Source organism: Babylonia areolata, chromosome 3 (assembly GCF_041734735.1).
Source record: "Babylonia areolata isolate BAREFJ2019XMU chromosome 3, ASM4173473v1, whole genome shotgun sequence".
Taxonomy (NCBI): Eukaryota; Metazoa; Mollusca; class Gastropoda; order Neogastropoda; family Buccinidae; genus Babylonia; species Babylonia areolata.
In genome coordinates, this window is record NC_134878.1 from 4,305,668 (window position 1) to 4,330,735 (window position 25,068).

At 47.2% G+C, this 25,068-nt stretch overlaps 1 protein-coding gene across 6 annotated transcripts in view; it reads right to left on the minus strand.

Annotated features, from left to right (window-relative positions):
• The window catches only part of LOC143279679 (3',5'-cyclic-AMP phosphodiesterase 4C-like), a 757,240-nt gene that overhangs the window by 168,151 nt on the left and 564,021 nt on the right, over positions 1-25,068 (minus strand). For all 6 annotated transcript variants that reach the window (XM_076583764.1, XM_076583765.1, XM_076583761.1 and 3 more), the window contains one exon: positions 4,143-4,253. In XM_076583764.1, the coding sequence (XP_076439879.1) occupies positions 4,143-4,253 (111 nt within the window). The remainder of the gene's footprint in view (positions 1-4,142; positions 4,254-25,068) is intronic.

A 25,068-nucleotide genomic window follows, 5' to 3' on the forward strand; every position in this document is an offset into this window, starting at 1 on the left:
CCCCCAAACCCCAAGCTCTCTTCCTAACCGCCCACTCCATCCCAACACACACACACACACACACACACACACACACGTGCTCACTGGAAACACCCCAAGTGCAAGACACAACCTTCACAATTTTAACTCAAGTATGTAACCAGCCCACAGCACCAAACCACCACCACCACCACCACCAACAAAAGCCTGTCAGTTCGAACAACTGGGGCGGGAATCCCAGGGATGCGTCTGTTTCTGTCATTTAACGTCAGCGTCAGGCCACAATGATTCTCCAGTCCTTTAACTCACTCTTGCATCGAAAAATCTCAGACTCTGATGTTTCCCTGATAACTACCTGGCTTGAACTGGTCTTTGCCAGCCACTTCCCCGTTGGCCACAAGCGGGGAGAGTCATCCCGGGTGGCCAACAGAAAGGGACGGACCTGTCAATGAAAGGAAGGTACCAGGCCGTCTGGTGATTATCATTTCTTGTCGACAGCTGCCCGAGCAACATTTCACCCCCGGAGAAAACACACACGGTGACCACAGAACCTCACAACACAATACTGGTTGCACCGACCTGCACAACCAGACCTGCACACCACTGTTCACAACGCAGCAAGAACGACACCCGTGCTGAATGACGACGCGTTGGTCTGGACTGAACTTCCACTGCTAACGTGCCCAGACTTGAACCTACAACCCGTGAAATGCGGATGCCACTCCTAAAAGCGGGCTAGCTGAATTTGCATATAGACGCGTGGGGGGAGAGCACGCGCGAGCAAGGTTTGGCTGCAACGTGAGAGCAAGCTGACACCGCTGGCACACCCTTTCGGCATTGTTTGTTCAAGTTTGGTGACTGGGGTGAAAAGCACAAACAGCTCTCCTCCACCCGTTTTCAAACAAAACGAAAAAAGAATGCACTGAATTCGAAACGTTTACTCTCTCTCCTAAACGGCCAAATGTCAACGAACGAGCGACACGTTCAAACAACATACTGCACAGGACCAGGTAAAGTGGATGACTTCTCTACGCCCCCCCCCCCCATACTGCACAGGACCAGGTAAAGTGGATGACTTCTCTACGTCCCCCCCCCCCCCCATACTGCACAGGACCAGGTAAAGTGGATGACTTCTCTACGCCCCCCCCCCCCCCCCAATACTGCACAGGACCAGGTAAAGTGGATGACTTCTCTACGCCCCCCCCCCCCCAATACTGCACAGGACCAGGTAAAGTGGATGACTTCTCTATGCCCCCTCCCCCCCATACTGCACAGGACCAGGTAAAGTGGATGACTTCTCTACGCCCCCCCCCATACTGCACAGAACCAGGTAAAGTGGATGACTTCTCTATGCCCCCCCCCCCCCACCTTTCTCCCTGTCCATCCACGCGCAAAAAAACCCATATATCTATAACACAACAAAAAACTCTTCAAAAAAAACCCTCAGTCGATGTAACAATATTCTTAACTGTACTGTTCAGCTCCTGGGCTTCTTTTTATCTTTTATTTTGTTTCGGCCACAGCTGATTCACACTTCCTATCATGATCCATTTTAACATTAACATATCACACTGAAACGTCCGTCTACCTTACTGACTGCTACGCTGCTTCGTAAGTGTACCCGACCGTCATCGTTCTTTCACCCAAGATGGCATCGCCAGTGGTCAGCCAGCCGAAGCTTGACCTTGTTCAGTTCAAGAAATGTTGGGGGGCCGGCGGTGGGGATGGGGCGTGTGTGTGTGTGTGTGTGTGGGGGGGGGGGGGGGGGTAGGGAGGGGCGAGGGAGTGGGGAGGGGAGGAGTCCATTGGTTTGGACACCAAACCAAAGCAGAGACACGGACCGGAAACTTAGGACACTCCCTTACACTGAGGTGGTCGTGTCGTGTGTGTGTGCCACAGACCAGCAGTGTTCCTACAATGATGACCCAGTTCTTCAATCCCAAGTCCATCACCTGACAGTCTATACTTCCCTTCCTTTTTCTCGGTCCACCGTCTGATGTGAGAGTGCCGTTGTCAGGGACGGGGTGGGAAACTCTGCTAGGTGAACGGGGGGTAAAGACCACTTCTAAAATCAGACAGGAAATTCCCATCTATGGAACGTAGCATTTTCACAACCACCCACGCCTCTTGACATCACTGGCCGTAAGCTTCTATCTTTGGACTCTTGAAATCACAGGCTTCGACCGTCTATCTTTCTTGGGGGTAAAAACCTAACCAACCGTCTCTGAAATAACATGTTGTCATCTTCACAGCTTTGGAGAAAAAGTAAAGAAGGAAAGAAAAAATTCTCCTGTCTATCGCCTTTGAAATTAGTAAAGCTTTGGAATAAAAAGTAAAGGAAAGAAAAAATTCTTCAGTCTATCGCCTTTGAAATTAGTAAAGCTTTGGAAAAAAAGTAAAGGAGGAAAGGAAAAATTTTTCAGTATATCGCCTTTGAAATAAGCAAAGCTCTGGAAAATAAAAAGTAAAGAAGGAAAGAAAAAAAATTCTTCATTCTATCGCATTTGAAATTAGTAAAGCTTTGGAATAAAAAGTAAAGAAAAAAATATAAAAAATCTTCAGTCTATCGCCGCTTGAATCCATACACTTGTCAACTTTCGTATCTATTTTATCATTTCTAAAAGAGAAATGTTTGCAACGTGTGCAGCATTAAGGCACTCCATCAACAGAACAACAAAAAAGCCTCATCTTTCACTAAAAGCACAAAAAATTCACAAATATGCAACACAGCACGCATAAACTCCACAGCACATTATGTATCCAGTGATCGAAACTGTGCAAATTTCCATTAAAAAGAATCAAATAAACGATAACGATGATGATAATTTTTTAAAAAATCAATAATTTAAAGCAAGCACAATTAAAAAGGAAAGAAAGAAAAATAAGGGGAAGTATATATATCTATATGAATAAGTTTGATACAAATGATACTATGGTTCATCAGCCGTCATGTAAAAATTGAAGTGCAACGTGTGAGCACAGTATAAGCTTTAAGCTTGTCGATGCTCCTTTGTCTTTGTTTGCTTTGTAGTCATGTGTTCTGTTAAACAATTAAAGGTTAGTTAAACCAAAGGGAAGTACACCGATGAGCCCGTCAACAAAACCTGTCCAGTCGCCTCAAGTGAGGAGTCCAAACATCTGAAAGCATCGGCTGCAAGTTTCCATTTCCAGCTGTCAAAAACAACCTCCACCAGTGTTTTAAGACTGGAACTCCATCATGATGAACTGATGAACACCCAGTCCCCACCACCCCCCCCAACCCAATTCACCTTCCCGGCACAAAACATCCATGCGTGAAATGTGAAAGTCAATCTGTCTGAGAACACAACCGCTTATACCCCCCCCCCCCTCCCCGCCCCCACCTCCCCTCCCCGTTGCTGTCAAGCTGCTTCATTCAGTCTCTACCTCCCTCCTCCTCCCCCACCACGTTACCCCCTCCCTCTCTCCCTCACTAGCCCGATATTTAGCACTATGACCTCTAACAGGTACAATCTTGACACTGTGTGTGTTCTGATGATCAAGGGCAGTCCCATGTACATTTTTCATAATGAAGGGCGAGGATTCTCATCATACATTTATGTACAACTATTTCGAATGCTCTCTTTCCTCATCGTGGTAGGATACGCACATGCTTTTGCTCTGTGATCCAAGCTGAGGCTAACCTTCGTGTGCACCATGCTGCATGGTTAAAACACAACAGGTGAACGGTCCAAACAGCTTGAACGGCTTTAGGGGCAATGAATCCATACCAAGTCAGGTGCTCGGCATAGGAAGGCGGGGCCCAATCCTCTCCTTCCGCCCACTAACCTTCCCCGACCCAAGTCTTTCACACCTGGCTGGCATGAGGCAAAACTCGGGAGAAATGCATCTTTCGCAAGGACACAACGCCATGCCGAAACGGAGAATCGAACTCTGATCACCGGATCACAGGTCACTACGGCCAACAGATTCGGCCATGTTGTCAAGACAAATGGCAAAAAGCAATGCGATTACACACACACACACACACATATATATATATATATATGAGAGAGAGAGAGAGAGAGAGAGAGAGAGAGAGAGAGAGAGAGAGAGACAGACAGAGAAAAGGACAGGAGAGATGGATACGCACACAACAGACACACACACAACACACACTGCCCCCTACTCCCCTGCATACTGACCTGTCCTTGCTGGCGGGGGGAACATTGGTGAGGGAGACGTAGTTCTGGCGGACACTGCGCAGACTGGCCAGGATCTGGGCAAAGGGCGTCACTATCAGGTCTTCAGCGTGCCTGCACAGTGTGGACATGTATCATGGTCAGGCGTGTTCCACAGCAGGCAACTGCTGTCCCGACTACCTGGGCTAGATTTTGATTACAGTGGAGAGCGTCTTGCCCGAGTTATAACCCCGTTTTTCAGGACAGTCGGCGTTGGGGATGGTTCCCAAAGGCCAACTAGCCCCCAAGGCTGCAGCACTAAAAGCCAGTGCAATTTCGCCTCCAAGTTTGAGAGTCATAGTCCTTCACAAAAGACTAAGCTGTAAATGGCTTCCCACTGCAATGGAGAAACCATTGATCATACAGCTCTCACTTTGCTGTTGGCCCAGCTGTAAGCTGATGTCATTCTGTGGAATCAGCCGAGTGTTGGGCCGGGCGTGTCTACACACACACACACACACACATCATCATCATCACCATCATCATTGTCATCACATCATCATCACATACAGTGTGTCTGTGTACGTGTGCTTACGCTCGTTTGTGTGAACGTTTATGGGCGCGCTTACACTTAAATTAAATTTTACTGCAGTTTTAAGTTTATTGATTACAGTTTGATTTCGTTCAGTCACCTCACACTCTCTTACAATCATTTCGTCACATAACAGCTACATGCAGCTTTCCTAATTGTAAGTTTATCATAAATGCATCGACCCATCAACCCAACAAGAAGAAATTTCTCAATTTCATTCTAATAATGGTTTGATTTTTTTTTTTTATTTAAAAGGAAGTATTATTACTATCCATTCATTTAATCAACATTATTAAATTTTGAATTATTACTGTTGTCATTTTTATCCCTTTCCGTTTTTTTTTCTGCCGCCACGCATGTTGGAATTCACCCGTCATGTTCGCGAAAGCAGTGGTAGTTGAATGACTGACAATGTTATAACTGCAAATAAGATATACATATTTTTTTTTCAAATCCCCCCCCCACCCCCATTTAAAAATTTTTTTATGTCAAGACCATGTTTTAGTCCGCATATCCTGTCAACTCCAGCACTGATCTAAAAAATAGTCTATTCTATTTTTAGATCAGTGCGTCAACTCACTCCACGTCACAAGAGAAGATGGGAAAGGGGGAGGGTGAGAAGGTTGGTGGGGGGATGGGGGAGGTGGGGGGGGGGGTCAGGGAGGAGGAAGTGGGGTAGATGGTTGGGAGGAGAAACAAAGGTGCAGAAATCATTTTATTCCGAGAAAACCCGATTTGGGTACATGGAAACACAACAGGAGCTGGTATGAGGTTTGGAAGATGAGTGGGTATATGTGTGTGGGCGGAGGGGTGGGTGAGGGTAGATGATGGCTGGGAGGAGGAGTTGGAAGATGAGTGGGTATATGTGTGTGGGCGGAGGGGTGGGTGAGGGTAGATGATGGCTGGGAGGAGGAGGAGTTGGAATGAGAGTTGGAAGATGAGTGGGTATATGTGTGTGGGCGGAGGGGTGGGTGAGGGTAGATGATGGCTGGGAGGAGAAGGAGTTGGAATGAGGGTTGGGAGATGAGTGGGTATATGTGTGTGGGCGGAGGGGTGGGTGAGGGTAGATGATGGCTGGGAGGAGAAGGAGTTGGAATGAGGGTTGGGAGATGAGTGGGTATATGTGTGTGGGCGGAGGGGTGGGTGAGGGTAGATGATGGTTGGGAGGAGGAGTTGGAATGAGGGTTGGAAGATGAGTGGGTATATGTGTGTGGGCGGAGGGGTGGGTGAGGGTAGATGATGGCTGGGAGGAGGAGGAGTTGGAATGAGGGTTGGACGATGAGTGGGTATATGTGTGTGGGCGGAGGGGTGGGTGAGGGTGGTGGTGGTGGTGTGTCCATCGAGATCGATGATGACCATCGTTGTCATCCAGATGGGGGATGGGGGAGGGTGGTGGTGGGGTGGGGGGAAGGATGCTCATGAGTCTATCTGTGAGTGCGCAGATGGCTGAATAGTCCAATCTGCGCACGAAATCTTTCGCCGACAGTTGGGGCAGACAAAGACAGGCATATCATTGTCAGGGAGCTTGTTTGCCCGTGACTTTCTGGCCTGCCTCTTCTGAACAGCTGCAGCAGTCCTGTTGGCCTCGCACAACTTGGCGCCTTTGTGCACAGCAGCGCGCCATTTGTTACGGTCCACTGCAGATTCCTCCCAGGAGTCAGGGTTGATATCAAACGCTTTCAGAGAGACCTTCAGAGTATCTCTGAAGCGCTTCTTCTGACCTCCGTGTGATCTCTTCCCTTGTTGCAGCTCGCCATAGAAGAGCCTTTTGGGCAGCCGATGGTCTGGCATGCGCGCCACGTGTCCAGCCCAGCGAAGCTGGGACTGCATCAGGATGGTGAAGATGCTGGGAAGGGTGGCTTTTGCGAGCACCTCTGTGTCTGGGGTCCTGTCTTGCCACTTGATGTTCAGTAGCTTCCTGAGGCATGTTGTGTGGAAGTGGTTCAGCTTCTTGGCATGTCGTTGGTACACTGTCCAAGTTTCGCAGCCGTACAGTAGTGTGGGGAGAACTACTGCTCTGTAGACCTTTAGCTTGGTTTCAAGACTAATGCCTCTTCTGTTCCAGACATTTGCATTGAGTCTGCCAAAAGTTGCACTTGCTCTTGCAATCCTGACATTCACTTCATCGTCGATGGTCGCATTTCGTGACAGTGTGCTGCCAAGGTATGTGAACCGCTCCACCGCACTGAGTCTCTGACCGTTGACTGTGATGTTGGGCTCAACGTAGGGTTTCCCTGGGGCTGGCTGATGGAGAACTTCAGTTTTCCTCGTGCTGATGGTAAGGCCGAAGTTCCTGCTGGCAGTGGCAAACTTGTTGACGCTGAGTTGCATGTCAGCTTCAGATCCAGCGTTGAGGGCACAGTCATCAGCAAACAAAAAGTCTCTGATGATGTCTGTCATGACCTTCGTTTTTGCTTGAAGCCTTCTGAGGTTAAACAGCTTGCCATCTGTTCGGTACTTTAGGCCAATTCCAACATCGCCATCTCTGAAGGCATCAGTAAGCATTGCAGAGAACATGAGGCTGAACAGCGTTGGAGCCAGGACGCAGCCTTGCTTGACACCATTTGTGACAGGAAAAGGAGCAGATGTTTCACCATTGTCCTGGACTCGAGCCTGCATGCCTTCATGGAATTGGCTGACCAAGGAAATAAATTTCCGAGGGCATCCGTACTTGGCCATGATCTTCCACAGTCCCTCTCTACTCACGGTGTCAAAGGCCTTAGTGAGGTCGACATAGGTGGAGAACAGATCAGCATTTTGCTCCTGACATTTCTCTTGCAGCTGCCTTGCAGCAAACACCATGTCGGTGGTTCCGCGCTCTTTCCGGAATCCACATTGGCTCTCAGGCAAATGACCTTGGTCAAGGTGTGCTGTGAGGCGGTTTAGTAGGATCCTGGCAAGTATCTTGCCTGCGATGGAGAGCAGGGAAATGCCCCGATGGTTATCACAGGCTTGCCGGTTCCCCTTTCGCTTGTACAAGTGAATGATAGATGCATCTTTGAAATCCTGGGGGATCGTCTCTTCTTTCCACATGAGTGAGTACAGCTGATGAAGCTTCTCAGTCAGCACAGTGCCTCCATCCTTGTAGACCTCTGCTGGTATGGAGTCTGAGCCAGGTGCTTTGCCACTGGATAGCAGACGGATTGCTTTCTGGGTCTCAAGAAGTGTTGGCGGATCGTCCAGTGCTTCGTTGGTGGGGACTTGTGGGAGACGGTCTATGGCTTCATCATTTATGGAGGAAGGGCGATTTAAGACACTGTTGAAGTGCTCAGCCCATCGTTCGAGAATGTTCTCCTTCTCGGTGATCAAGGTATTCCCATCTGCACTGAGGAGGGGGGATGATCCTGAGGATGTGGGGCCGTAGACTTCTTTTAAGGCATCATAGAACCTCTTCATATCGTGCCTGTCAGCATATCCCTGGATCTCATCAGCTTTGTCACTCAGCCACTTATCCTGCATCTGGCGTAACTTTTGCTGAACAGTCCTGCGGATGGCATTGTACGCATCCTTTTTTGATGTGGACTTTGGGTTGCTCAGGTGGGCTTGATGCAGACGGCGTTTCTCATCCAGAAGCTGCTTGATTTCATCACAGTTTTCATCAAACCAGTCTTTGTGCTTTCTGATCATGGGTCCCAGGGTCTCTGAAGCTGTACTATAGATCAGCTCACGCAGGGTCCTCCAGTCAGACTCCACATTCTGGTTGTTCAGAGAGGCGGATTCCAGACGATCTTCCAGCAGCTCCACAAAGGACTGTTTGATGGTGATGTTTTTCAGCTTAGCGATGTTGAGCCGTTTTGGAGCCTTCTGGCCTTGGGGGCGTCTCTTTGGCTGGATTCGAATATTCAGCTTCGAGACTACAAGGCGATGGTCTGTCCAACACTCAGCGCCGCACATGGTCTTTGTTACACGTACATCTTGCCTATCCCTTTTCCTGACGATGACATAATCGATGAGATGCCAATGCTTTGAGCGAGGGTGCATCCATGACGTCCTGTTACGGGTAGGGAGGCAGAAAACTGTGTTGGTTATCAGCAGTTCGTGCTCTGCACATGTCTGAAGCAAAAGCAATCCATTTGGGTTGCAGTGGCCCACACCGTGCTTTCCAATCACTCCATCCCAGGAGATGTAGTCAGAGCCAACTCTAGCATTGAAGTCCCCAAGAATGATGAGCTTGTCTGCTTTAGGGATGGCAGCAATGACAGAGTGAAGGTCCTCGTAGAACTTCGCCTTCACTTCATCCGGGTTGGTCATGGTTGGGGCGTAGGCACTGACAATGGTGAGGTGCTTCTGGCCAGATGCCAGTGGGAGTTTCATGGTCATAAGCCTATCGTTGACTCCCTTTGGGATTCCAGCTAGCTTGCTGACAAGTGCTGTTTTTACTGCAAAACCAACACCAGCCTCACGTCGCTCTTTGCTTCCTCGTCCACTCCAGAAGAAGGTGTAACCAGATCCCCGTTCACAGAGCTCGCCTTCGCCTGCAAGCCGAGTCTCACTCAAGGCTGCGATGTCGATATTGTATCTGGCGAGTTCGGATGCAACTAGTGCTGTTCTCCTTTGGGGTCTGTCTGCGTTATCTCTGTCCAGGAGAGTCCTTATGTTCCAAGCACCAATGGTGAGAGGAACGATCCTTGTTTTTTTCTTTTCTTTCTCTTTGTTTCGACCGCTGATGTAGGGTCCCCGCCAGCCGCGGTATGCTGGCCAGGGTGATATGGAGCAGGCAATTTTTAGGGCACCTTTTCTAGCCCCTTCCTCATGCTAGGGAGGTGAGCAGTGCATTCCTAAAGAGGGCTGCTCAGACGCTCAGACGGCTGCCGAGCTCCATCGCTGCTCCTGTCGACGAAGAACGACCCTATGGCCTGAGCCGCCTGCGTGCAGGTCTGCGGCTGCGACTGCCAGTGTACCCACACCTGTCGTTTCGTCGCTCGCCTGTCGCCACAGGACTTGGGGGTGATGAAATGATGAAGGATGAAAGGTCATTTTGGATGACTGATGACTTGCGCGATGAGTTTGTTTAAAGTGAAGAGGAGTTGCGCAACGTCGACCTCACTCTCTCGTCCGGGTCCACCAATTTCCAGTGGCAAGACTAAGTCGAGACGACTGGAGGATGAGCACGGATGCAGTGGATGACCAAGATATCCTTTCGGTGTCTCATCTTGCTCTCTGCACTCCACAGTGCGTTGCTGTAACCGCCTTCCTCTCCGTTGAACCGATAGGTTTCTTCCGCAGATTCTGCCGGATCCAGACTTCGCATGCATGGGTAGACACACCCCGGGGGCCAACTGCGTGTGGCATGCACACAGCACGGTGGAGCTAGATGGCCGTCGGTGGCTCTCCTGAGCCGACGCCCTTTTATGGATCTCCATAAGGGTGTCTAGCCACCCGCCTCACCAGTCCCAGAAGGGAGTGGTGGGAGTGCCGGTTTAGTCGTCGGCAACCCGACCCTGAACAGGTTGTACAGGTTGTACTGGATTACAGGTTACCAGTAGCAGATCTAATGACCTGACCTGACTGGGTGAGGGTAGATGATGGCTGGGAGGAGGAGTTGGAATGAGGGTTGGAAGAGGAGTGGGTATATGTGTGTGGGCGGAGGGGTGGGTGAGGGTAGATGGTTGGGAGGAGGAGGAGTTGGAATGAGGTTTGGAAGATGAGTGGGTATATGTGTGTGGGCGGAGGGGTGGGTGAGGGTAGATGATGGCTGGGAGGAGTTGTTGGAATGAGGGTTGGAAGAGGAGTGTGTGTGTGTGTGTGTGTGTGTGTGTGTGGGGGGGGGGGGGGGGGGGGGAAGGGAGAGGGCGGGGAGGGGGGGGGGGGTGCGAGTGTGGGTAGAATTCCCCAGTCTGTCATTCCTTTTACTATACAATGTGCCAGTCAGTGCAGAAAGAGATCTCTTTCCCCCCAAAAGCTTATTTTGCTTTCGGTTCCATTACTCGTTGACGGCTAAATCTTTTCTGTCCGTCTGTTTCACTGTCTGTCTGTCCGTCTGTTTCACTGTCTGTCTGTCCGTCTGTTTCACTGTCTGTCTGTCCGTCTGTTTCACTGTCTGTCTGTCTCCCTCCCAAGCCAGACTGAAATATACCAGGTCAAAAACCACGAAGTGTTTGTATCTATATTACCACATGACTTTCTTGGTGTCTGTAATTGTATTACATGTTCAAACTGAATACCGTTTAATCAAACCACACACACACAGACAAACACACACACACACACACACACAGAGCAGTCAGTGAGCTAGTCAGTCTGTCTCTCTTTCCCTACCCACTCCAGACGAGAGACTCAGACATTCTTGCCCTACACCCACAACTTCCCTTCCTCCAACCCCCCACGCCCCTCCCCGAGGGAGCAGGAAACACTATTGTCGTGTCGACTGCTTCCTTCAACCAGTAATGGCGGCTCTTGTTCAACCGAGCCCGGGGCTCTTGCTCCATTCCTTACTCCCTCTTGTACTACCCTTTTTTTTTTGTCCTCAGTTAAAAAAAAAAAAAAAAAATCCCTCCCCTACCAAGGTACGTAAGTCCCCCTCCATCCATTTTCTTCTTCTTCTGAAGCAGGCTTATCAGGGAGGCCGGGGGGAGGGGGGGAGGAGGAGGGGGGAGGGGCTGGGGGTGGGGTGGGGGGGGGGGATGGTAATGGAGAGGACTGGGACGAACCCACCCTTCCCTCTATCACCTCTTCGACCCCGTCATCCCTCCTCCAACCCCCGCTGACTGGGTCACCGTTTGAGGTTTAAGGATGCAAGGGACGGACAAAGCTCAGGTGACGGTCTTTAAGGCGGTGGCCGGCAAAGGCTCAGCACCTAATTATTTTTATCTTCCTCTCTCCCTTTCCCCCTATATCCCCCCCCCCCACTCTCTCTAAACGCTCGCAACAGAGCATCTCAACTTACACATAAACCGTATCCTTTTCTCTCTCTCCCCCCCCCCTCCTTTTGTTGTTGTTGTTGTTGTTGTTGCTATTGTTGTTCTTTGTGGAATCAAAACTGACGCTCTTGTGTCAAACACAAAACCGTACAGTTCCGAAGAGGAGTCTACGACAGGCCTAAGTCTTGGAACACACACACACACACAAGCACACGTACGCACGCGCGCACACGCACGCACACACACACACAGTCTGCCAGCACCGACAGTGTCTGAGAATGCCCAGGGGGGAGGGGGGGAGGGGATGTGGGAGGGGATTAATGGGGGCCGGGGACGAGGAAGAAAACTAACGAGTTGCATTGGACACGGATAAGGGGACGAGAGAAAGAGGGAATGGAGATGGAGGAGGAGATGGAGGAGGAGGAGGAGAAGATGGAGGAGGAGGAGAGGGAGGAGGAGGAGGAGGAGATGGAGGAGGAGGAGATGGAGGAGGAGAAGGAGGAGGAGAGAAGGAGGAGGAGATGGAGGAGGAGGAAGAGATGGAGGAGGAGGAGGAGATGGAGATAGAGGAGGAGGAAGAGATGGAGGAGGAGGAGGAGGAGATGGAGGAGGAGGAGGAGAGATGGAGGAGGAGAGATGGAGGAGTTGGAGGAGGAGATGGAGGAGGAGGAGGAGGAGAGACAATCCAACATGACCGCCCTTAATTAACTAACTCTCAGCAGCAGACGATGTCTGAGAACGCTTCCCCTTATTTCTCGCCCATCTCACTCCCATCCCCCCCCCCCATCTCCCCTGCCCTTCCTCACGCCCCCAATCCTCAGCAAAATGTAGTTATTTTCATTCAGCAAAGCTACAGAAAAAAGAAAGGGGGGCTGGGGTGGTGGTGGTGGGTTGTGGTGGTAGTAAGCGAACCAAACCCCACCTTTAAAACCTGTCTGTCCACAAGGAACCAACTAACTGGCGGGGTCCATTAATTTTCTTTGACTAGCTTCATCCCTTGTTTCTATCACTTCGTCTCGTCTGGTCTCGTCTCGTCACTCCCACCCGCTTCACCGACCACGCCCGTCTGTAACGGGCACCCCCCCATCATTTCACCCCACCACCCCCTCACCCTCCTGTAAGAAAAACAACAGAAACTAACAATACAAACAATTCCCAAGCCCCCTCTTCCTCCTCCCCCCCCCCCCATTTCCTCCTACTTGACAAAACGAATGGAAAACAGGAGACAGAGGAGGAGGATGAAATCTGATTTGGGAGTGTGGATGGGGGGTGGGGGGGGGGGAATGGAGGGGAGGCTGGAACAACTACAGATCAGAGTGCATAAAATCAATGTAAAATGGAATGAAGCGGTAGCACTCTGTGTGTGTGTGTGTGTGTGTGTGTGTGTGTGTGTGTGTGTGTGTGTGTGTGTGTGTGTGTGTGTACTATCCTGTTTCCTGTAGAAGGATCGACTTTGACACAGCGAGACTTGTTTATATTAAAAAAAATAAAAAAAAAAAAAGAAGAAAAGAGAAAAAAAAAGAAAAGAAAAGAAAAACAAAAAAGAAAAAGAATCTTGTTTGCATTCTTTTATACCTAACTGATGCCATTAAAAGTTGTTATTTTTGCATGTTTGTTTATTTGCTTTTTTTTCTTTCTGTCGTAGAGCATATTCATTTCCAGCAGTGTAATCATCATTTTTATTTACGTTTTATTTTATCTTATTCGTTCACTGAAATATTTGTTCACTGAACATTTTTTTGCATAGTGATTTTCTGTACATCTATCATTAACTTTTTAAAGTTTATTCATGTACACATTGATTGATCGTTTCAGTCTTATTCTCGACTGTATGCCCACAAATCTATTCATTCTTTTGTTTTTATCACGAAGAAAGGTTTTTCGATGTTTCTGTCGATCAAATTCCATCCATGGTAGAAACGTAACGCAGATGGCATGATTTTGCTTCAAAAACGGAGCAGCATTCAATTTCCATTTCACCTTTTGTTCGTTTTGAATTGACCTAACAAAGCATTCATTTGATAGTTTGCTCATAACTGTAACCCGTCATCGCCTATTTAATTCATAATCATTATTAGCATAATTTTGACGTTTGACTAAAAATACAATGTGACCCGTTCATCTGACGTTTGACAGGTTTTTTTTTTGTTTTTTTTTTTTGCTGCTCACGTAATCAACCACCACTATGTTCTATGCGTACCATTTTTTTAGTGTGTGTTTAATAATCATATTCTGTATCACGTTATTGGGTTACAAGACACACAACTGACAGGAAAAACAACAACAACAACAAAACCCCGACCATGTTTGGTCAGAATTCCCGCCAACTGTCCTTCAATGGTGAAAAGAAAACGCACACACAGACACACATTAAAGAAGGTAATCTTTTTAGGCGCATGAATATTAATTCATGTGTGTGATGTTAACTGACTGCTTAATTATTGTAATTTATTCTTTGGGCTTCCAGCTCAAAATGATTTTGCGTTGCAGCGGTAGAAATCAAATTCTTTTACTTCGTCCAACCCGAGTGCAAGCTTTCAAGCGGTTGAAGGGACGCAACTCTTGCCAAATTTTCTCGCGGGAACAATTCCAGTTATCGTGACTGAGCGTGGTTACTGACTCTTTCGCGGACGAACACTCGGGGGGGGGGGGGGGGGGGGGATTTGTGCGTGTCATGCCATGCGCGTGTAGGTTTGACAAACAAACGGAAGCATGCACCCGAAAACACGCGAAGATGTAGCCGCTGTAACAAACCCACAAAAAAACGCGATTTATGCCGACGGAAAAAAACATACCACTGAAGATATTTGAACTGTTCTCCGGGCCAACAGACACGCACACATTTACTTGGGCATAAAATGCATTCTTGTTCTTCATGCACATAAACCAGACAACAAACCCAGCAAATCAAATTCATAACCAAAAGTTAAATTGCATATATACAGGCATACAAGCATTAAAAAAAAAGAAGGAAAAAAATTCTGCGTGTATGAACACCGTCACACACACCCTTTTAATATACAACATATTTTTACACACATAAACTAGACACAAGACCCCCTCCCAAAAATTAACCGCACACAATGTATTTTTCTATTATGAATCTATCAATTGTACATGCACACAGACAACCAGCACATTCTCTCAGCGCCTACAATACACGTAAAAAACAGACATGAACACACACACCCTTTTTCCACCCAGCCCCCCCCCCCCCACCTCTCTCCACCCCCTTTCCGCTCCCCCCCCCCCTCCTCCCCCCTAAAAACCCCCTTCCCCTCATCTGACCTGGCCCAAAACGACTGCCGCTGGCGCGGGATTCGCAAAGCGCTGGTGCTGAGCACGCGATGGAGTGAGTGGGGGGAGTGGGTGCCTCCCCCGTCACGATCACCCCCCGGCTTGGCACCACCAACATCCTGCTGTGACGAGGAGGGGGAGGAGGGTCCTCGTTTGTGGCCCTGGTGGTGGGGGAAGTGGGGGTGGTGCTGCCAGGTGGACGGGTGGTCCGGGGTCTGTCGCCTCAGGGGCATGCTTTGTGTTGGCTGCTTGATGGGGAAAGGGCTGGAATGTTGCGGGTGGTGAAAATCCCAGGGGCGGAAGTTCGGATGGGGTGGGTGTGGTTGGCAACTCACCGCCCACCCTGCTCTTTCACTTCCTCCTCAAAAAGTTTCGGAAACTTGCTTGTTGGCGAGGGTTCTCTTTTCGTGCGAGGTTTATTATCAATATGTAATAAAAATATAAAAATAAATGAACGGACTTTTTTTTCCCCTGAACGTTCTGGTGTTATTGTCTTCTCGTGCACACCTTTCTTTTCTTTCTTTGATTTATTTCTAATGAATTCGTTTATTCTGTTTTACAAGATCAGAAGTAGGTAATAATCGAAATTCTTGTTGTTTGTTTTTTTTCTTTTCAAGACGAAGATCAGGGAGATGCTAATTTAAGCCGTCGGTATGTATGAAGTAGGTCAGAAGCAACTGAAGAATCTGACAGTGAAATCCTGAGATGATATGAAGATTATGTTTAGTTATTTCAATTCGTGTGAAGTTTTCCAAATCTGGAGATTTCACACAACGAATCTTCTGCAAGTCTGTTTTTCTAAATACCAAAACAGTTAATCTCGGCACAGTGACATCAGAGAGGAAAATCAGGTGTGGTAGTGGTAATTACAATAAGAGATTGATTTTAAAAAATGGTCAATTTTTGTCATGGATTAAAACGGCAAATCAATACAACAACAACAACAAACTTATTCAAGCGGCGAATATCATTGTCAGTTCTAATACCCGAACGTGCAGTTTAGCATCAGTAGAAATTCTTTCAAACTTCAAAGCTCTGATCATACTTTGAAGATTATCAACGCACATTGAACTTCGTGTCGTCGTCTTCTCTAAGGACAAGAGTTTCAAGCACACTGATAATATAAATAAGATTAAAAAAAAAAAAAAAATTTCCGAAGATCACACACGCCACTAACACTTTCTACCACGGCCTTTCGACACAACTTCAGTCAGTGCACATGGAGTAAGCAGTCCACGGCCAGGCACAAATCGATCGGTCAGTAAAATGGGTCGGCCTGAACCATACACCAACCACAGCCACCACTTTCTACCGCAGCCAGCGGAACCAAGCACAAGTGCACGTGCGATGAGTGGGCCAGCCTCTGGCGGGCACAGATCGATTGGTCAGCCCTGTCCGTTGTTCAGACAGGAGAGGCAAATGGCCGGACATCGAATCACAAGGTTGCTCAAGGCGTGACGCTGAGATGAGTATAACGACCCGTTCCTTTGCGCCCTTAAATTAAGGTATCGTTGTTCAGGATTTGAGCTTAAGTGCTGTGGAGGTTTAGTTTTTTCTGGGAGAGGAGGGGTGTGCGTCTGCCTGGGTGTGAGGTCCGTCTGGCGTTCCAAAGGGAAGTCCTGATTGTCCGGAGAGGGGTGGTGTCCTGACTGTTCTGACGTTGAGCGGGGGAGGGGGGGGCTGTCCTGATTGTAGAGAAGTTATATCAAGGCTGTTCTGACGTTGAAGGGGGGGGGGGGGGTCCTGATTGTAGAGAAGTTATATCAAGGCTGTTCTGACGTTGAAGGGGGGGGGGGGCCTGATTGTAGAGAAGTTATATCAAGGCTGTTCTGACGTTGAAGGGGGGGGGGGGGTCCTGATTGTAGAGAAGTTATATCAAGGTTGTTCTGACGTTGAAGGGGGCGGGGGGGGGGGGTCCTGATTGTAGAGAAGTTATATCAAGGCTGTTCTGACGTTGAAGGGGGGGGGGGGCCTGATTGTAGAGAAGTTATATCAAGGCTGTTCTGACGTTGAAGGGGGAAATCCTGGCTGTCTGTATAGGGGTGATGTCCTGACTGTTCTGGTGTTTCAAGGGTGGAGTCTTGGCTGTCTATACAGGAAGATTCTGTACGATGAAAGGATCTGGTCCACCTTTTTAAAAGCTCCAATAAATGAAAACAGGGCACCCTTCGAGCATGCCCCCAACTCCAGCTCCGCACCACACTTCTTCAAGATTGTCCTTTCTTCAAGACTGGCTCCGTCCGATGTAATCCTGCCTGGGAATCCACATGAGAAAAGAGATGGCTGGGTCCTATGGCTTGGGACTGGTGGACGCTGGTAAATTGAAGTGGCGTCTTCTTTCTTTTATTATCTCCCTCTCCTTTTGCGTCTTTCCTCTTTGTATCTTTCCCTTTCCTCTCTTTTTTATTACTTTGTTTAGGGGGCGGGGGGTGTCTTTTCTCTGCCCAACTACGAGAGAAGACCAGGAAGAAACAGGCACGTAAGAACCACCTGCACGCAAACTTCTTCGAGCTTGTGTAGTGTATGATCACACACTTCTTTTCCACATCACCACCGTCTGTGGATATAACGGATGCCCGAACTTTCCGACGGAAAAGCCGTGTGGACAGCCCCACCTAACAACACATGTACGTACACAAGGTGTTCTATCACTGCTCGGCACCGTGGCTCCACCACTCCACACACCCAACACCCTGACGTAAGGGTACCCTGAGGGGATTGTAATCCTGCCCGACCGATTAATCCCGCTGGTTTGGTGGACGGGTTTACATAAGTCCGCCAAAGACCGTTCAGTCCTTAATCCCAGTCCCCTTTGTGTGTCAGCTGATCTGGAACAGACACAGCAACATGGCGTTACATGACTGAACGTGATGTAACTCGACTGATACCACTCTACGGTACTGTTCTAATCGTCATCATCGTTAACAATCACCACCACCATCACCACCATCTTTGCCATTTTCACACACACACACACACACACGAAAACAAATCCTAAACACACAAACATGTGCCAAGCTTAGTCTTAAACTCTGGAATGCATGTACAGGGACGAAACAGATTATAACAATGACAACGAGACTGAAGAAAATTATTGAATGCCCCTGAGAGAACACTGAACACTGAAATGTTGAATGTCATTAGCTGTAAAGCTCTAGCAGAGAGAGAGAGAGAGAGAGAGAGAGAGAGAGAGAGAGAGAGAGAGAGAGAGAGAGAGAGAGAGAGAGAGAGAGACAGAGAGAGAGAGAGCACTCAAAAACTATTACATCAGCCATGAAGCTATCGTCCCAAACGGCTTCCCAAAGCGAGAGTACAGCGCCAAACACGTTTCAACATCGCAACACCTGGCTCCAAGTGTTCACCACCCACAAGCTTCCCCGACCACCCAAACCACCCACCCACCCACCCATGAATGCACAGTGCCCACATAACAGTGCAGCTGACTCCTGATTACGCTTTGCCTGCACAATTAACGACGCATCGTAACCTCGTAACTTGCAGGATGCTGAGAAACAGTTCCGATTTTTTACTAAAGTTGACACCAAAGTCACCACGTAATTTTAGCGTACGGCTAAAAGCAGACAGACACACACAGACGACAGTTGAGACAGAGAGGGATAGTCAAAAGAGACATAGATAGATAGATAGAGATAGATAGATAGAGAGAGAGAGAGAGAGAGAGAGAGAGAGACTAGCACAGAGAGAGAGGCCCCTAATGAAGGGGTATGTGAAAATACAATGAAAAACAATATAATACAACATACATAATTTCCAAATGAAAACTAGCCCAGCCACAAAACATACTGCAGAAGAATCAACATTCTCATGACGTAATAACGAGAGAGAGAGAGAGAGAGAGAGAGAGAGAGAGAGAGAGAGAGAGAGAGAGAGAGAGAGAAAGAGAGAAAGAGGCAGACACACACACACACACACACGCAGGGGGATACAGAGACAGGCACCCAGAGGCTCTTACATCAGACAAAACTATTTTCCAACTGCCTGCACGAATAGAAAAGCGTTGCACATGTTGGACACTGTAACACCCGGCCCCCAGCTTTCAACACCCAGTTAAGAGAGAGAGAGAGAGAGAGAGAGAGACAGAGAGACAGAGAGAGACAGAGACAGAGACAGACAGAGGCTATTGCATCAGACATTACACTATTTTCCAACCCACCTGTGCAGAAAGGATAGCGCTGCACGTGTTCAACATCTGACACCCAGCATTCACCCACCCGCTAGCTCCATTTTCCCCAACCACCCACCCACCCACTCCGTGTACCGGCTTCAGTGCGTCAGCTGGCTCCTTGTTACAAACTGTGCTCTGCTAATGCCCCATTAACACAACTGACGCGGCATCGTAACCACAGGATATTGAGAAACCATTCGGCTTTTTACGTCAGTCGACATCAAAGTCTGCACGCGATTTGGGCCAACGGTTGAGAGAAAGAAAGAGAGAGAGCGAGAGCGAGACAGACAGAGAGAGAAAGAGGAGACAGAGACAGAGAGAGAGAGGAGACAGAGAGAGAGAGAGAGAGAGAGAGAGAGGGGGGGGGGGCAAGGCAAGACGAACTTCTTGTATGGAGAGAGAGACAGAAAGAGAGAGGTCTGAAGTCTGAATTCATTATTTAGGCTTTTTTTCCGTGACAATTATGGGTGTGAAAGGTAGGGACTCCTATTTTAACATCCATTATGAAGAACGACGCCAATACATGAGAAATATATGGGGGGGGGGGGGGGGGGGGGGGGGGGGGGGGGCGAGAGGAGGTGAGGGGGCGGAGGGGGGTAAGAGACAGAGATGGAGTGGGCGGGGATAGAAAAAGGAAAATGTAATGGGGGAGATGAGGAGGAGGTGGTACACACCCCTAACAGCAGTGTTCTAAATGGCATCCAATATCCTGATGAAATCATTTACTCGGGGTATTTGGTGTTGAAAGGCAGACGTGATGTGCATGGATGATTTCTTCATGTTCCCAAGTGTGCGACACACACACCACCCAACATATATATTTTTTTCTTGTAAACTATAATGATGGAGAGAGAGAGAGAGAGAGAGAGAGAGAGAGAGAGAGGGGGGGGGGTTAAGGAACATAAACTGTTACTAATACTATTATCATCATCATCACTATCGTCATTAGATTCTTCTTCGACATACACTGCCAGCCTTCTACAAACAACTAGCAACAGTTTTAAATGCACGCATCCCTCTCTCACCCTCACCACCCAAACCATCACACACCCCTCGCACTGTTGATTTTCTCCAAGCGACTTCCTTTTTTTTTTCTCTCCTCCTTTCAATTGCAGACTGTCTACCTGCTTGGGAAGGAAGGATGTTTGTGTGATTACATTACCGCATCGGCAGTTCGTTATCAGCTGCACAACGTTGCACACTGACAAACGCGGGACTGAATATAGCTTCTGCACGTCCCTCGCGGTTATAAGGCCGCGGTTGTTAACAGGTTCACAACTCCAGGTAAATAAATAAGGCTCACAAGAAAAAAAGGAGTCTTGAATCTTTCAGTGAGTAACACGTCAGAGAGAGTCAGAGAGTGAGAGAAGAGCAGAGAGAGAGAGAGAGAGAGGCGAAGGTGGAGAAGGGCTATGGGCAATTTCCACATTTATTCCCCTGTACTTTTCCGTGTATAAGACGGAAAAAAACTTGTAAACTGGTTAATAACATTGTAATATATATACTCTATATTTCTTCCCTTCCACTCTTTGACTGGCCTTCTTTACGTCTCTTGAATGGGGATGAAATCTGGAGCACACATTAACAATGTTATCTAATTTACGATTTTTCTGTCTGCGGAATGAAAGTGAATGGAAAGAACACAGGACTCGAAGAAACGTGGATACTGCCCGGTTGTGACACATACCACCAGTTTGTTTTCACATTCAGATAGGTTGGAAGATGACTGCGCAGCGTTAGTAGAACAGAGTGTCGAGAAGCCGTATCCAGCACCACTGACTTTATTTTGATCAACACTGAAGAACCCACACAGACACTATCAGTGGTCCATAATGTTACCCCTCAAGACGGAATGGAATGCAAAGGAAGAACGCGGACTATAAATTACCAACACTTTTCTACTTACTACAGGTCAAGCAGCTGCAACTGCTGAAATAACTAAAAACGTTTGCCTCTCAATAAAAACAGCACAGCACAGCACAGCAGTCGCCACAGCTTGTGTTCACAAACTGAGAACGCATCCTCTCGGGAACTGACAGCTCACACAATGCCACTTTCTGCCCACGTGACGTCTACAGCACGTGCTTCACGACGGCGGGAGAAACACTGATTTTCTGTTCCGCGCACGTGCAATTCACGTCGAAACTCGTTTCAGACAGACGATTTATGAGATGAACACACAGACACACAGACACAGACACACACACTCCTCAGCACAAAAAAGAAAGAAAAAAGACAAGACAAAAAAAGACGAATGATTGGATGAATAAGTAAACAAGTAAGTAAATTAAGTAAGAAAAAAAATATACATAAAGGTAAACTAAATATTGAACGGGCCACCAACACACTCATTCAAAGTTCTCCCAGCCAACCAAATCCGTATTTAAATAGAAAAGTGACGCTGATGTTTTGCTGAAATCTTTACAGCGCGTGCCAGCGTGTAAGTCTTCAATGAAAAAAAAAAAGGTATTTTTGTCTTAACGAAATCTTTTCAAACTGAAGTCTGACGCCCCCACCCCCTATTCCGTACACGTATCATATCAAGACTAGGGTATAAATATTGTATTTAACAAACAAAAACAACAACAACAACAACAAACAAGCAAACACACAAAAAAGTACAGTTCGCACAGACAGCAGACGTTCCGCCTTTCACTTCCTGCCAACGAGCTACAGGCCCGTTCATTTATCAAGTTTTATGGAAGCGTATAAAACAGCACATCAGTTCTTCAAAGACGCTGGCACCACTGGAATCATTCCAGACGAATTGGCTTCAAAGGTTTCTTCAGTGTCGGGGTGAGGTTATCACCACCACAGCGCTAAACTCCCCGACAGGTCGCCAGTTTTCCAGAACGTAAGTTCCAAGGGGTAGGCTATATCAGTGTTACAGCAAGCAGTGCAGGCGGTTCATATCTCGCGGCATCTGAACAGGCGTTGAGTTGCTCAAAATCAAATCATGTTGCTAATGGCGCAGCCGACCGAAAAGGCGGCCAAATGATTGCAGGGCTGGAGTTGGTTGTTGCGACAGCCTTGTCATAATACGTCGCTCTCACACTGAGCTGAGCAATGTTTGACAGTTCGGATTCTTTTATAAGATTGTATGCTAATTTTTTTTTTCTGGCATGCAATTAGATAAATGAATACAGAAAAGAAGCGACAGTTCTCTGTCGACCGGACTGCAGAGCAATTCCAAATGTAATTCATGTGTGTGTGTGTGTGTGTGTGTGTGTGTGTGTGTGTGTGTGTGTGTGTGTGTGTGTTGGAGAGACGAATCGTACCACCCACGAGTTAAGTCGCGTTTAACGATCAATTCGCTGACGTCCCTGAATCAAGTTTAAATCATTCAGAGCTTGGAACGTGTCCCACCTGTAAAGTCACTGCCCAGTTTACAACACAATCACATCTCTTCTCTCTCTCCGCATACCAGCGACAAAGTCTCTCCGCATACCAGCGACAAATCTCTCAGCATACCAGCGACAAATTCTCTCTACCAAAGTCACTGCCCAGTTTACAACACAACACAATCACACTTCTCTCTCTCCCCATACCAGCGACAAAGTCTCTCTACCAAAGTCACTGCCCATTTTACAACACAACACAATCACTTCTCTTCTCTCTGTCCCCTCACCAGCGACAAAGTCTCTCTCCCCACCCCAACAATCGCTGTATAACTTCAGTCGCCAGAAAGACATTCACGCGATCGAGCGATCGTTCGCTTCACACCACAACATACACCGTACATTACATTACCTTCTGTGCACTGAAGTCAAATGGCTCTCGCACTTGGCGGCACGCACAACAACAAACCATCGAACTTGTGGAGCACTTCCCCCTCCCTCCTCCCCCTATTTAATCATGAAATAGTGAACCGGAAACGTGATTTGTACCATAAAAAAAACACGCATTTCCTATAGTCTGGCATGGGTTTTCGCGGTTGCAGTCGCTGTGACAGAACTGAGCGAGGACAAACTTTTGAACGGCACACACACACAAACACACACACACACACACGTGCACGCGCGCGCTTGTCTTCCACACGCGCTGACGCCGAGTGTGCGATGATGAAGCCTGGGCACATAAACAAAAACGCCACGAGGACTTTAAAAAAAATACATGCCTGGTCGCATTTTACTCTCCCCACCCCCTCCTCCCATCCAGTACACATTGAGTTGTGGTCTGGGTGCTAGTCATTCGGAAGAGACGACACACCGTGTGGGAACGTTTGTTAAAGCTTTTTGGTTTTTTTCCATTTCAGACTCCGTCCCATTCAAGGCATTGGAGCACAGTTTGGAGCATACTTTCTTTGCGCCTTGAAGCTGATGAATAATTCATGTGTGTCACTGACTGCATTCTGTAAACCGGCCGTGTCGTTATCTGGCCCTCTGACATAACTTGGATTCCTCTGCCTTTGTCACACACACACACACACACACACACACACACACACACGGATATATACATGCAGGACAATGAATGAGCAGATGGCTTACAGTTATTTGCTTACCGCATATACATTTTATATTTTTAGAAAATTTTGTACGAAAGGCATTTAAACGAAGTCTATACATTAGAGCATAAGACAGTTACTTCCAAAAGATGTAGTTGATGACTTTTCTTCCAATATTTCATTAGCCACTGAAAAGATTTTGAATGATTATACATTGCTTAGAATGTTTTCAGAAATTTTAAACTCCAGTCCAGTTGGTATCCTCCTTTGATGTATTATATTTAATACTGTTATTTATATTTACATTGTTGTAGGTTAATACTTGTTGATATGCATATACATATTCTCCTTCCCATTACAACTCATTCAATACACACCACAACCTCTTTAGACTTTTTCTTATAATATACTTTTCCTCTGATACATAACATGAACTTTTTTTTTATTATTATTTTTTTTAATTTATTTTTTTACACTAATATTCACATGCATTCCCTTTCCTTTATACACTACTTTACTCCTTTCCGTCTAAAAACACTTATAGTGAATAGACGTTAAACTGAAGAAAAATACACATGCAGGCACTTAAGGCCTGACTAGCGCATTAGGTAAGACAGGTGGCCAGGTACCTGCTCTACGTGGTGCAGCGCATATTATGCATTTGTCCGATCGTGGTGAGGCTTCTTTGAGAAACTGAAACTGAGACAGGCGGAGGTATACGTACAGCCCCTCCATACTCTCCTACTGAAACAACAAAACAACAACAACAGACACACAGACACACACGAAATTCGTCATGTTATTAATCAATTTTTTTGACCATTCGTGCGCGTGTGTGAACTTTCTTTTTCCATAAGAATATTGGCATTGACAGCCTTTTCTCTTCGTGAAAGATGTTGACGTTTCATATTGAATTCATTTCTTCTTGTAGACTGCCATGATGACTCTGATATTGCTGTGATGTTTTTCTTTTCTTATTTGTTTTCTTACAACTGAAGTAGTGGCCACCTCAGACGATTTCCTGGCTTAGATTGGACATCAAAGTGTGGTTATTACTGATACGTGACCGAAAAGGGCAGTTAATTTGCTGACGAGAGCAAGACACAGTTTGTAAACCTTGTGTTTTGTTCCCAACCTCCAACGCGCGTTTCTCTGCCTTTTGACATCCGCAATATTCCCTGTCATTTATCATTCTCGCATATGCCGCAGGGACACGGCAAATCAATCAAGAAAATTGGAGAAAAAAAAACTATAACAAAATTACAAATTAAAAAAAGAGAAAGAAATACTAAAAAAAAAGAAAAAGAAAAAGCTAAAGATGAAATGCAACAATCGATCAATACTTCATACATGAATATTCCGAGACCATACAGACAACTGTTGCCATGGAAGAAACAACTGCATTTTTTTTTAAACACTGCTGTCCCTCCCCTGCGTTGCTTCAAATCGATCTGTCGTCTCCCTCACACACACACACACACACACACACACACACACACACACACACACACACATGCGCGCGCACGTGGTCGCATATGGATGGATGTATATTTCAGAGAAAGTGTGGG